Source organism: Engraulis encrasicolus, chromosome 11 (genome assembly GCF_034702125.1).
Source record: "Engraulis encrasicolus isolate BLACKSEA-1 chromosome 11, IST_EnEncr_1.0, whole genome shotgun sequence".
Taxonomy (NCBI): Eukaryota; Metazoa; Chordata; class Actinopteri; order Clupeiformes; family Engraulidae; genus Engraulis; species Engraulis encrasicolus.
This window is the reverse complement of record NC_085867.1, coordinates 28,534,720-28,547,219: the sequence shown is the minus strand read 5'-3', so window position 1 is coordinate 28,547,219 and position 12,500 is coordinate 28,534,720. Positions and strand designations below refer to the sequence as shown.

At 49.4% G+C, this 12,500-nt stretch overlaps 2 protein-coding genes across 2 annotated transcripts in view; one reads left to right on the top strand and one right to left on the bottom strand.

Annotated features, from left to right (window-relative positions):
• The window catches only part of rnf208 (ring finger protein 208), a 21,805-nt gene extending 15,501 nt beyond the window's left edge, over positions 1-6,304 (top strand). The window contains exon 2 of the mRNA XM_063211289.1: positions 2,866-6,304. Coding sequence (XP_063067359.1) covers positions 4,208-5,287 — 1,080 coding nt within the window. The 5' untranslated portion in view covers positions 2,866-4,207 and the 3' untranslated portion in view covers positions 5,288-6,304. The remainder of the gene's footprint in view (positions 1-2,865) is intronic.
• Positions 6,305-8,791: 2,487 nt separating this feature from the next.
• Positions 8,792-12,500, bottom strand: part of si:dkey-106l3.7 (dentin sialophosphoprotein) — a 19,062-nt gene continuing 15,353 nt past the window's right edge. The window contains exon 6 of the mRNA XM_063210351.1: positions 8,792-11,699. Within this exon, the coding sequence (XP_063066421.1) occupies positions 11,615-11,699 (85 nt within the window). The 3' untranslated portion in view covers positions 8,792-11,614. The remainder of the gene's footprint in view (positions 11,700-12,500) is intronic.

The following is a 12,500-nucleotide window of genomic DNA, read 5'->3' as shown; positions in this document are numbered from 1 at the left end:
AGAATGTGGTTAGTGGTATCCAGACTACACACATTTGAAGAGAACTCTATAACGGCCAAGAATGTAGACTGGGATATGACAGTCAGTATTCATACAGTATAAAAAAAGACCTCATCCCGAATTTGATTATGACCAGGATAAACCTCATATTTGGGATACTGAAATGCATGTTAACACACGCACTGTGTGATAACATTCTCTGGCAAAACAACAATTCCAGAATGGATCCATGACACTCATGATGCAGGAGCTCGGTATACTGACAGATAACCAGTTACACACATACAATATCGTCCTCGCATATTTGCACAAACACTGTATTTGTAAGCAGGACCCTAAATGAATAGTGAAAATAGATAGTAGATGTCCTCCTTACTAGCCAAACACACACTCACTAATGGGTCAAAGTGGCCTTTTCTGCCAGCCAAACTGAAAATGTACCAACATTTGGCCAGTTGGCTGTTGTTAATTGTTTGTAAGTCTGTTTCCTCACACACACACAGACAGGATGTTGAATGCACACGTACAGTACATGTACACACACAAAAAGAGTCATCCCCTTATCCATGCTCTCCCCTCTTTCTCTTTTTCAGGAACATTTATACCAACCCCCTGTTTCTCACACACACTGTCACACAAGTACAGACTGTCTGACATTTTCAAATTCCAACAAACACACAGCTTAGTCCATCCTGTCAGTCAGAATTGGTGTCATGTCATCTTCTTATGCAATACTGCGTATAGGCTAAGCCCCTTGGTGCATGCTGATGCTGACACACAAGCGCACACACACACTCACACGCGCACGCACGCACACACATACACGCGCACACATGCATGCACATACACACACACACACGCATGCATGTACACACATGCACGCACAAACACACACACACACACACACACACACACAAAAGCACACACACACTCATGCACGCAGACACGCACGCACGCATGACCATACACACACATGTAAACACACACAGAAGCACACGCACACACATGCACGCGCACACGCGCAGACATCAACACACACATACAGTATACGCACACATGCACAAAAGGAGCCCCATGCTGCATGCTAATGCTAGTCTTGCTACATCACTCCACATCACGGCAGCCATGTTGGGAGTCTTTACATAACATGATTCCCCAAGAGCCCTCTGGACACACACACACACACACACTCATACAAACACACACTGATCTCTCTCTCTCTCGCGCTCTCTCTGTCACTCTCTCTGCCTCTCTCTCTCTCACACACACACACACACACACACACACACACACACACACACACACAGATGACACGCTGTCCTGTCCTGATAGGCCGTCTCCTCCCACCCCCTGGCAAGGACACCGGGCGACCGGAGGGAACAGAGAGAACGAGAGAGAGAGATGCCCATAACACACACACAGCACTTTTTGGCTTCCACACCAGTCAGCTGGATCAGTCGCTACTGTGCGTGTGTGTGTGTGTGTGTGTGTACATACAGCTCAGCTGTATCAAATTGCGCTGCTGCCTCTGCAGTGGGGGTGTTGTCTTTGTCACATAACCACAATGCATTGCAGGAGAGGTGTGTGGTTGGGGTGGGGAGTGGGGATGTGTTGTTCTTTGTGACATAACTGCCGTGCACCATCCATTCTTATGTGTTCAGAGAGAGCTGTGATGCTCTAGCCTGGGAAATCCCATGCTGCTTTGCACAGCATGAGGTTTGCAAGGTGTGTCTGTTAATAGTCTGTCTGTTGATAGTTTGGTTGTGTTGAGGGGAAGCCACAATCTACTTCTTCAAGCGGGACCCCCTTTTGCACCTAAGAATATTTCCGTGACCCGCACCCCTCAAACAGCATTCCACACAAAGACTCTATGCGCGTCTAAGTTGCAGCCGGGGTAGAGAATACATCAAGAGCACATATATTTGTACTATCACTGGTTGGGGTGTCTGTGTGATTGCCAAGATGTTTCGTTCCTCATTCCTCCGCTTTGCATTGTACTCCAACTCCCCTTTGCCATTATAACACAAGTCTGTGTTAGTCTGTAGTCTGTGTCGAACATAAACTCACGGGCTCTCGTGGCTTAAAAGAAACCTGTGTAGTGAAGAGTTTCCCTGCCAGGACTCAAACCCGGACCTTCTGGGGTCCCAATACCAAACTGGGGCTCTGGCCCAGAGTGTACTCTACAACTCACATGTGGCATTGATGTTTTGTGCTGTGTTGATTGCTTGGGTGATGTGTTGTTGATGGTGCAGTGTTGGTGTATTGTGTCTAACCATTGCTCAGATGCAGCCGGGGAAATGAGGAAGGGTAGAATGAACATCAATGGCATTATTAGTGTAATAATCAATATTAAAATCCATTTTTATTTCTTTGTCACTGACATGAAGAAGAGTTGTATATTGTGTATGTTTTCATTGTATAGACCAGGGGTGCTCAACTAGAAACTGAAAAGATCCACTCGCCAAATTTCTTATGTTTCCAGGGTCCAAAAAAGTCGCTACGGACCGATGCAGAAAATAGCCTCACTCGTTGGCCGCACTGGCCTCTTGCTCACTCACTGAGTTGTCATAGTGATGATACTTTTATTTGTCATAAGACTGGCTTCGCAGAAATACACCTATAGATCGCATGGCAGCGAAATCTCATGTAGCCTATAATTTATACATATTAAATACAGATGGATTTTGTCTTGGTCCGGATGACATTGCGTTTGGGTCCGCATCCGGACCTGGGTCCGCCAGTTGAGCACCCCTGGTATAGAATAATGAAAACCAAATCATCTCCCTTTTGTGTTTAATTTAGCTAATATGAGACTTTGCTTTTCTGTCTCCTCTTTTTGTCTTTCTTTCTTTATTCCTTTCTTAGGTGACGTAATCAACGATACTACCTAAAGGCATCGATGAGGATGACGAAGACGTCCCAAATCTATTGAGTAACCTCCTATCTTATCACAGGGTGTCAGCCACGAGTGGACTGCTTTTAGAACCATTCCAGAACGTTCCAGCACCTGTGCAATCGGGTCACGTCTAAATCGAGAGTCTCGTTATCGAGGACCAGAGGTCAGAGGTCAAGAGAGGCCAGTATCACCACGACGACGACAACAACCCCCTGAAGATACGACACAGGAGACCCTTCTGCAGCATCTATTCCAGTCTGTGTCTCCTTTTAGACCTCTCTGGACTATCTATCTAGCTATCTCCTCCACGACGTCCAGAGGATATCCAGACCCCTCCACAGCGTCTGTCCGCCTGTGTGTTCTGTTTGTCCTCAACCTGACAGACACACACACACACGCTGTGGCCTCTTTTAAAATCCCCCACCTGACTGACGCACACCACACTGCACTCGCTGTCAGTCTCTGGCTTGGGCCTGAGAACAGGAAGGAAGCTGTGGAGAGAGAAAAGAGGACTGTCCTCACCACTCCACTTCATCAGACTATATTTGTTGCTTTGTTTCACAGCGCAAAAGCTCGGCCGCTGTGGTTAGCGCAGTGCTAGCTAGTGTTGAAAGCCTCCGACGAGACTTCCTCTGTCGTTACATAGAGCCATGATCTGTGTCTGGACGTGCTACACACACATAACCAGCTAAACATATCTGTATCTGTATCTGTATCGGTACTCTCAGACACGTATCCTTTCATAGCTGTATCGTCATTAGGTGCTGTTCTGCGGTAAGCAATCTACTGTAGAGAAGTGTATCGTATCGTCTCTGGTACAGAGCTAGTCATTGAAGAACTTACAGCAAAACTAAGCGTCAAGATTTACACATATACGCCTGAGAGCCACCATCAACCAGAATAAGCTAGCCTGTCCTGAGCTGGGCTGAACCATCTCAAGAGCATATCAGGACTGAACCATCTCGGCGAGTGCTAAAGGGGTGTTTGTGGTACTGGTGATACCCCATTCTAATTCCACCATCCACCCCTCCACCACAGTTGCCAGTAGGGGGGTGTCCAGCCAACGAAAGAGTGGGTAATCATGGATACCACCGGCCGTCCCCACGTGCCCTCCAATGGCTAAGCCTGAGTGGCGAACGTGGTCTGTTTACTTCCTGCTCTGCCATCCAATCAGCATCCAGTGAGGCAAGAGCCTCGATATCATCAGCTAGAGGGGTACGCTGGTGCTGCAGTCAAACTAGGAAGATCTAAATACTCTCTCACACACACACACACTATTGGTTGCCTAGAGACCCGTTACCTCGGTGACGGATGTCTTGCCTGAGGCGCCAGCCTGTCGCCATCCCCATGGATACGGTCAAGATCATCCAATCGGAGAAGTTCCCGCGGGAGTGCCCCGTCCCGGTGACACAGCCCCGCTTCGCCCCTCCCCCGCGCGTGGCGTGGGACGGTGGCGGCCGCGGCGGCAGCCATGAGGGCGAGGTCATCGTGAACCAGGCGTGCAGCGACCTCACCTGTGGCGACCTCACCCTGGAGCTGGAGCTCACGCGGCCCACTCACAAGCCTCCGCTCCCGCCCCCCCATCATCACCATCATCAACACAACCACACCCACGGGCCCCCTCCCCCGCGACCTCTCGTCTCCCCGCCCCACGTCATGATGCGGAGAGAGCTGACTGGTCTGGGCGGCGGGACCGGGGTAGCCAACTACCTATCGCAGCGCAAGAACAGCCTGGCAGGCGGCGGGGTGGGGGGCGGCACCACGACTACCCTGGGCCACGTGAGCGTCAGCATGTCCGGCGGCCACCATCACCACCACCACCCCCACCACGGCGCCGACATCTGCTACCACCAGCTGACCTACAAGATGGACGACGTGATCGTCAACCAGTACGTGCTGCGCTCTGGCTCCACCTCCTCGGGCTCCTCCTCCACCTCCTCCACGTCGGCCTCCTCGTCGGCCTGCTCCTCCTCGGGCGGCCCGGCGCTGCTGCCGCCCTCCTGCGAGCCGCTCGACTGCCCCACCTGCGGCCACACGTACAACTTCGCCGGCAAGCGGCCGCGCATCCTCTCCTGCCTGCACTCGGTGTGCGAGGAGTGCCTGCAGATCCTGTACGAGTCCTGCCCCAAGTACAAGTTCATCTCCTGCCCCACCTGCCGCCGCGAGACCGTCCTCTTCACCGACTACGGCCTGGCCGCGCTGGCCATCAACAGCAGCATCCTCAGCCGCCTGCCGCCGGACGCGGCCCACGGCGCCCATGCCGGCGGACCCGGCGCCGTGCAGTGGGGCGGCGACCCCGACCGCAGCTGCTACCAGACCGTGCGCCAGTATTGCCAGTCGGCGTGCACGTGCCACCTGGTCAACCCGCTGGCCGCGTGCGGCCTCATGTAGTAGGGGTGAGGAGAGAGAGAGAGCTGGAGGACTGAAGAAACATGGAGAGAGATGGAGAGGGATGAAGAGAGATGGAGAGGGATGAGTGAGTGAGTGAGTGAGTGAGTGAGTGAGTGAGTGAGTGAGTGAGTGAGTGAGTGAGTGAGTGAGTGAGTGAGTGAGTGAGTGAGTGAGTGAGTGAGTGAGTGAGGGATGAGTGAGTGAGTGAGGGAGTGAGTGAGAGTGAGAGAGGGATGAGTGAGTGAGTGAGTGCATGTGCCACTTGGCCAACCCGCTCTCTCAGAGCTTGTGGCATCATGTAGGACAAGGATCCAGGCCAGTCAGAGAGAGAGAGAGAGAGAGAGAGACAGAGAGATTTGGGGATATGGATGAGTGAGTGAGTGAGTGAGTGAGTGAGTGAGTGAGTGAGTGAGTGAGTGAGTGAGTGAGTGAGTGAATGAGGGAGTGAGGGAGTGATGCGGTATTGCCAATCGGCCTGCCATCTCGCCAACCCCATCTCCACCTGTGAACGACTGCATGTGCGTGTGCAATCTCCATCTCTTTCTCCCTCGACCCCTGCAGCATCACGATGGACCAGAGAGGAGTGATGAGACAAAAAGAGAGAGAGAGAGAGAGACATTGACAAACGGAGAAAGAAGGAGAGAGACAGATGGAGTGACGCCTGAATGATTGCGATGGAGTGAGAGGAGTGAGAGGGTCGAGCTTTGGGAAGAGGGTATCTGAGGGATAACTGGGTGATGAGACTGTTGGACTGCCGTCGTTGCCCGGGACGATATTCTGTCGTTACCGGGACAACGCGCTGTCGTTACCCGGACGATATCCACCATCCGTGCCCCACCCTTCCCCTTCCCTCCCTACCTCCCTCCGTCGCCACAAACTCCTTCATATAGACCCTGTATCTACCAAAAGAAATGCTCCTGACCACACACACACACACACACACACACGCAAGCGCGCATGCACACATACGCACATGCATATTGTACTGTACATACATACATATGCGCACACTCTCATAAATCAATATACACACGCACACACACACACACACACACACACACACACACACACACACACACACACACACACACACACACACACACACGCACACACACCAATACACACGCACAAACGAACTTTCACTGTCCTTGCCAATATACACCATGAAAAAGCTGAAGTCATTGTACACAGATGTAAACTATATACGTAATAGCACACAAGGCGACTGTTAGGAGGAACGAGACTAACCCAGCAGGACACTTAATCAGAGCAACAGGGAGAGAAACAGAGTAAACATATGAAGAATAAATAAATAAACATCAGAATATCAGATAAATGTATTTTATGTATGAACTAAAAAGTAAAAAAAAAAACTACAAAAAAACAAACAAACAAAGGAAAAGGCAGAGAAATCCATTTCCTGTTTATCGAAAGCCCATTTCCTGTCTATCGAGTCCCCCTTGTTCAGATGTGTTTGTCATCTTTCAACATGGGAATGCCAAAGGGGGTGTGTGTCCTTCATGCGCCCCCACCCCCCTCCTACCCATCCCCTATCCTAGATCTAAAATGAAATAAAGCATAAAAGAACAGAAGCAATGTGTGTGTGTGTGTGTGTTTTGTGTGCGTATCTGTGTCAAGCTGAGCATGGAGAGTACAGTACAACAGACATCTGTGTGTATGTGTCCTCGTCGTAATGTTATTGAATATGACTGTTGAGGATGACAAAGGGGTATGGTGTCCCGGGCCCAGCGAGATAGGGGACCCAGAATTGCATTATGTATTGGGTAGGGGACCCTTTTTAGATGACTTTGTCCTGGGCCCAGCAAAAGCTGTCCGTGGCCCTGTGTGTGTGTGTGTGTGTGTGTGTGTGTGTGTGTGTGTGTGTGTGTGTGTGTGTGTGTGTGTGTGTGTGTGTGTGTGTGTGTGTGTGTGTGTGTGTGTGTGTGTGTGTGTGTGTGTGTGTGTGCGATGACCCATGTGTGTCACCAGTCACCACCATCATTTCAGCCGCAGTAATGACATTACCTGATGTGGATGTTTGTTTGTTGACATGAAGGGATCGTTAGGGAAAGCAATCAATGGCCAGTCAGTCACGGGCCTCAGAGCCATTTAGATGCCCTGATTAAATCAAAACCAGAGACCAGACACGGACACTCTGCAGCCGTGGGAGCGTTCGGCTAAAAGCGTTGCAGGGTTTGTGTGTGTGTATGTGTGTGTGTGTGTGTGTGTGCGTGTGTGTGTGTGTGTGTGTGTGTGTGTGTGTGTGTGTGTGTGTGGGTGTGTGTGTGCGTGGGTGAGTACGTGCATGTGCGTGTGTGCATGACACGCGCATGCATGTTTTCAAAGGATCAATGGGCTCGGGAATCGATGGTGATGAAGTGCGGCATCAATGACAACCAACCAGAAGCAGCCACCAGAGACAGGAAGTGGAGACAGGAATTAAATAAATTGACATTAAACAGGCCTACAGTACCACCTCCTCTCCACCTCCCCATTGTTACCTCCTCTCCATCATCTTCTTAATTCATCGCCTTCTCTTCCTCCTCCTCATCTCCCCACCCCCACCGAACTCTTCATTTCCTTGCCACCCCCTCCTCTTCCTCATCTCCTCACCACCCCATCACCTCCTCATCTCTTTCCCAACCCCACTTCCTTCTCCCTCCATCTCCCCACCTTCTCATGTCCCCACCTCCTCTTTCTCCTCCCCAACTCCACTACATCGTCTTCTTCCTCCCCTCTGCTTCTCCCTACCTCCCCTTTCCTCCTCATCTCCGTCCTCCTCTTCCTCCTCCTCCCCTCCTCTCCCCACCTCCTGCTCTCCTCCCAAACACGTCTTCTTCCTCCTAAACTCTTTGCCACCTCCTACTCTTCGCAATCCTCATCACCCCTCCTCATCTCTTCCCCACCTCCATCTCTTCCACATCACTACCTCCTCCCCACCTCCTCTTCCTCCTCCTCTCCTCACCTCCCCCACACTCCCACCACCTCCTCTTCCTCCTCGCCTCTTCGGCCTCCTCCTCCTCATCATCTCTGCACCACTCCCACCAACTCCTTATCATCTCCTCTTCTTGCTCATCATCTCCTTGCACCCCGCCCCCCGCTCACTTCCTCTCCCCCACCCCCTCTTCCTCTTCCCTGCCTGCGTTGCCTTGGAAACCAGCAGCAACACCAGATGGGATGGCATCTGATCCCACGTCACGTCATAACATTTGGCTTGATGGACGTCACAGTCAAGACAGCTCGCTGCCTTTGTGTTCCAACGTTACATGGTACATGTAAATATTAACCTACCTTAACCTTAAAGGTAAAGTGCACTTACTACACCAACATTGAAACTGAGAAAAAAACCTTCGAAAGCCTTGATTTTAGGTTGGGTATTGTTGTTGGTTGTAGAGTTGACATGGCAATTTGTCTAAAACGGGGCGCAGTTGAACCATAAGAACCAAAGTTACTGCATTTTACCTTTCTGTACCAGAAAAGCTGTTCTATTGCTTATATAATACATGTCAGCCAAACAGGAAGACTACAAAAGCAGTATTGTTCATGCTCATGTCCAAGGTGAACAGAACTTTGAAGCAAAACACTGGTCACGCCTGGTAGAAAAGAAACATGCCGGAATGCCAGCATCACAGATGGAATTCGATGCTGAGCTCTGATTGTGAACATTCTTTTCAGTCAGTGGCCATTCCAATACTGCTGTGGCTGTGACATGTCCTGCAGGAATGCACACCAGCAATGCCAGTGACATCATAAGTGGCAAAGTCTCACGGTTTTTAATTTTGTTTTGAGGAAGTTCAAAGAATAGCAGCATCATCGTACAGAAGTTACATAACATTTTGCATATACATACAGTAGTGCTACATAAAGTTCACATGGTAAGAATATGACAATTTAGGACAGATTGTTTTTTTAGATTTCAATACAAAGTGTATATTTGTTACAATTAATTTCGTTTCATAAGAATATAATGGATAAATAACAGATGCAACTGAAGTACCACTCATGGTAGTCTATACACACTCAAACCATATTTGTAGTACTTAAACCATTGTATCAACACTAAAGTCTGTAGCACTGAGAGTTCTTCCTGAGGTTGCTGTGCTTCAGCACATAGTGGCCCCAAGGCACTGTACTGACATAGTAATTGCAGCCTTACTCAGTCTTTAACAACAGACCTGGGCTAAAGGTGGCAAATCATAACCCCTCACAAGCAGAGACCTGCTGCCACGAGTGAGAGTAGAGGCAGCTAGTCCTGGGCCCCGAGGCCTGTCCATGACATACGGTAGCCAGTAGACGGTATAGGCCCGGGGAGTGTAAGGCCCAGAGAAGTAGCAATGGTCCCAAGGCAGGCCCATGACAGAGGTCAGTTGAGAGTAGCCCCAGAACCAGACCCAGAGAGGGGTAGCAATGGTCCCAAGGGGTGCCCAGATTGGAGGCCTCAGACCAGGGTAGGGACACAGGCATGGGAGGTGAAGTGAAGGAAGCCTTCAAGGCAGATAGCCTTAATGTCTCATTCCTTCCAAGGCTGGGCGGTACTGTATGCCAAAGGTCAGGTGTGTGCAGCTCGGTCCTATGAGTGTGAGGCTGTGGGAACGAGGGGAACGAGGGGAATTGTTCGCTCATAGATAGACCACATTCACAGTCAAATGTGCACATTTGTCCGCAGTCCAAAGGCGCTCAATGTGTCCATGTTTCCACGTTTACAGTAATTTCAGAAGTACCCTGAGGATGGTACCATCACCAAGTGCTTTTTCCTCTTGCAAAGGGTGAGGCATACAGGCAATTCAACTGTGTATACTTTTCACTTCATCTCTTTTTCAGCTAAAAACAGCCAACATGAGTATGAACAAGTAAACACATCACACAGACCAATACAGCACCAAGATGGCGGATTCCAGCCCAAGGACAAAAGGTCGCTTAGAGGTCAAGCTGTCTGACAAATAAACTGTCCTTGAAGGACTGTCCCACACTCTCACTGTGTCACAGGGACATGGTTGTGGAACTCTTTTTAAAGGTGCACTGTTTTGGATGGTGGCCAGAGAAGGTATTGCAACCTAGTTCATGATTATTTACTGAATAATAAACTAATATGTAATGGTATGACGAAAGTACAGTACGTTTTGTGGCTAAAAAATGTTTATTTCCAGAAATTCAAAATGGCAAACATGGAGAAGATCCCCCTTTTCATGTGTGAAAAATGCAATTTTTCCCAGCCACCATGAATACTTCGAATTTGATGGTGGTGGTAAGTATGTGTGAAAATGGTAACATTTGTGAATGGGCAGCATGGATTCTGGAAAGAAACTACTAAAGATATCACACAGTGCGCCTTTAAAGAACTGTCTCTGGTTACCGTTACAAAGACATTGTGTTTTGGAGTAGTTCTTGATCAATTGTCCCAGCATCCCAGGATGCTGTTTTTAAACTGCTTCATGAAGAATAGCCCCAGGCACTTCCCCAGGCAATGTCCCTAGCTTGGATCTCATCTTGAATGGGCAGCATGGATTCTGGAAATAAACTACTAAAGATATTACACAGTGCGCCTTTAAAGAACTGTCTCTGGCTTCTGTTACAAAGACACTGTGTTTTGGAGCAGTTCTTGATCAATTGTCCCAGCATCCCAGGATGCTGTTTTTAAACTGCTTCATGAAGAATGGCCCCAGGCACTTCCCCAGGCAATGTCCCTAGCTTGGATCTCATCTTGACGATTAGTCCCAGCCGTTATTGCGTCAGAAGGTGTTGGATCCCGTCTTGAAGAACTGTCCCGGTCTTCTGTCACATGGACACTGTGTTGGCTGGCTCTCCTCTTGAAGAAATGTCCTTGGCTTTCATTGTGTCACAAGAACATTGTTGTGGCATTTTTTTAAGCGTTGTCCAAGACCTCTACTGTATGTATCATCATGACACAGTCTTGGATTTCTTCTTGAAGAATTGCCCAAGGAGCAGATAGGATGTGGCTGTGGAATCTTCATTTAACCCCTCAGCACAGAGCCTCTCGTATAACCTTATTGTCACCAAAATGCTAATGACCAAGTCTTAATCGGTTACTTAAGACTCTTTGCATTGTCATAGCAATGTTGTTATGATGCAGGTGAGTGTTTTCAACAAAGACTGTATAGTCCCATCACAGGCTACAGAGCTGTCCCTGGCTTCTGTGGTGTGTATCATGTGCAGGGCCGCTGACAGCTTTGGCTGGGCCCGGGACGACGACATCTGAAAGGGCCCCAAACCCAATCAATACAATGTAATGAGGAACTAATTCTGGGCCCCTCTCTCCCTGGGCCCGGGACAAGTGACCCCTTTGTCCCCCTCTGTCGGCTTCCCTGCTCATGTGGATGTGGTCTTGGAGCGCTTCATGAAGAACTGTCCCAGGCTGCGCAGACTAGACTTCTTCCTCGGCAGCGTCTGTGACCTGCGGGGGACAAAATCAGACAAAAAAGTTATTATCGACGTGACCCAGACAGAGGATGAGGTCCAGTTACAGACAGGAGGAAACCTTCACACACACACACACACACACAGACACACACACACACACACACACACACACACACACACACACACACACACACGCACACACGCACAAATGCATGCACGCACGCACGCACGCAGACACACACACACACACACACACATACACACACGCAGACACACAAACACACACACACACACACACACACACACACACACACACACACACACACACACACACACACACACACACACACACACACACACACACACACACACACACACACACACACACACACACACACACACACACACACACAGACACACACACACGCAGACAGACACACAAACACACACACACACACATACGCACGCAGACACACACAAACACACACACACACACACACACACACACACACACACACACACACACACACACACACACACACACACACACACACACACACACACACACACACACACACACACCTGGAGCTGAAATTACACAGCAGACATAGGAAAGTGTTACACCGGTCGGAAGTTTGACGATACAGACTCGTTAAAAGATACTCAGACAGCCTCTCGACAGGGACATTTATGACTAAAAGAGAAAAGCTGTCACTGATATGCTGTATCAGGTTCGCGGTGTTGCACCACTTAGACTTTAGAGTTTAAGGCCACCAGCTATGAAGAGCAGGAAGAGATGCACACCTGTTTTTTTGTTTGTTTGTTTATTTTTTAT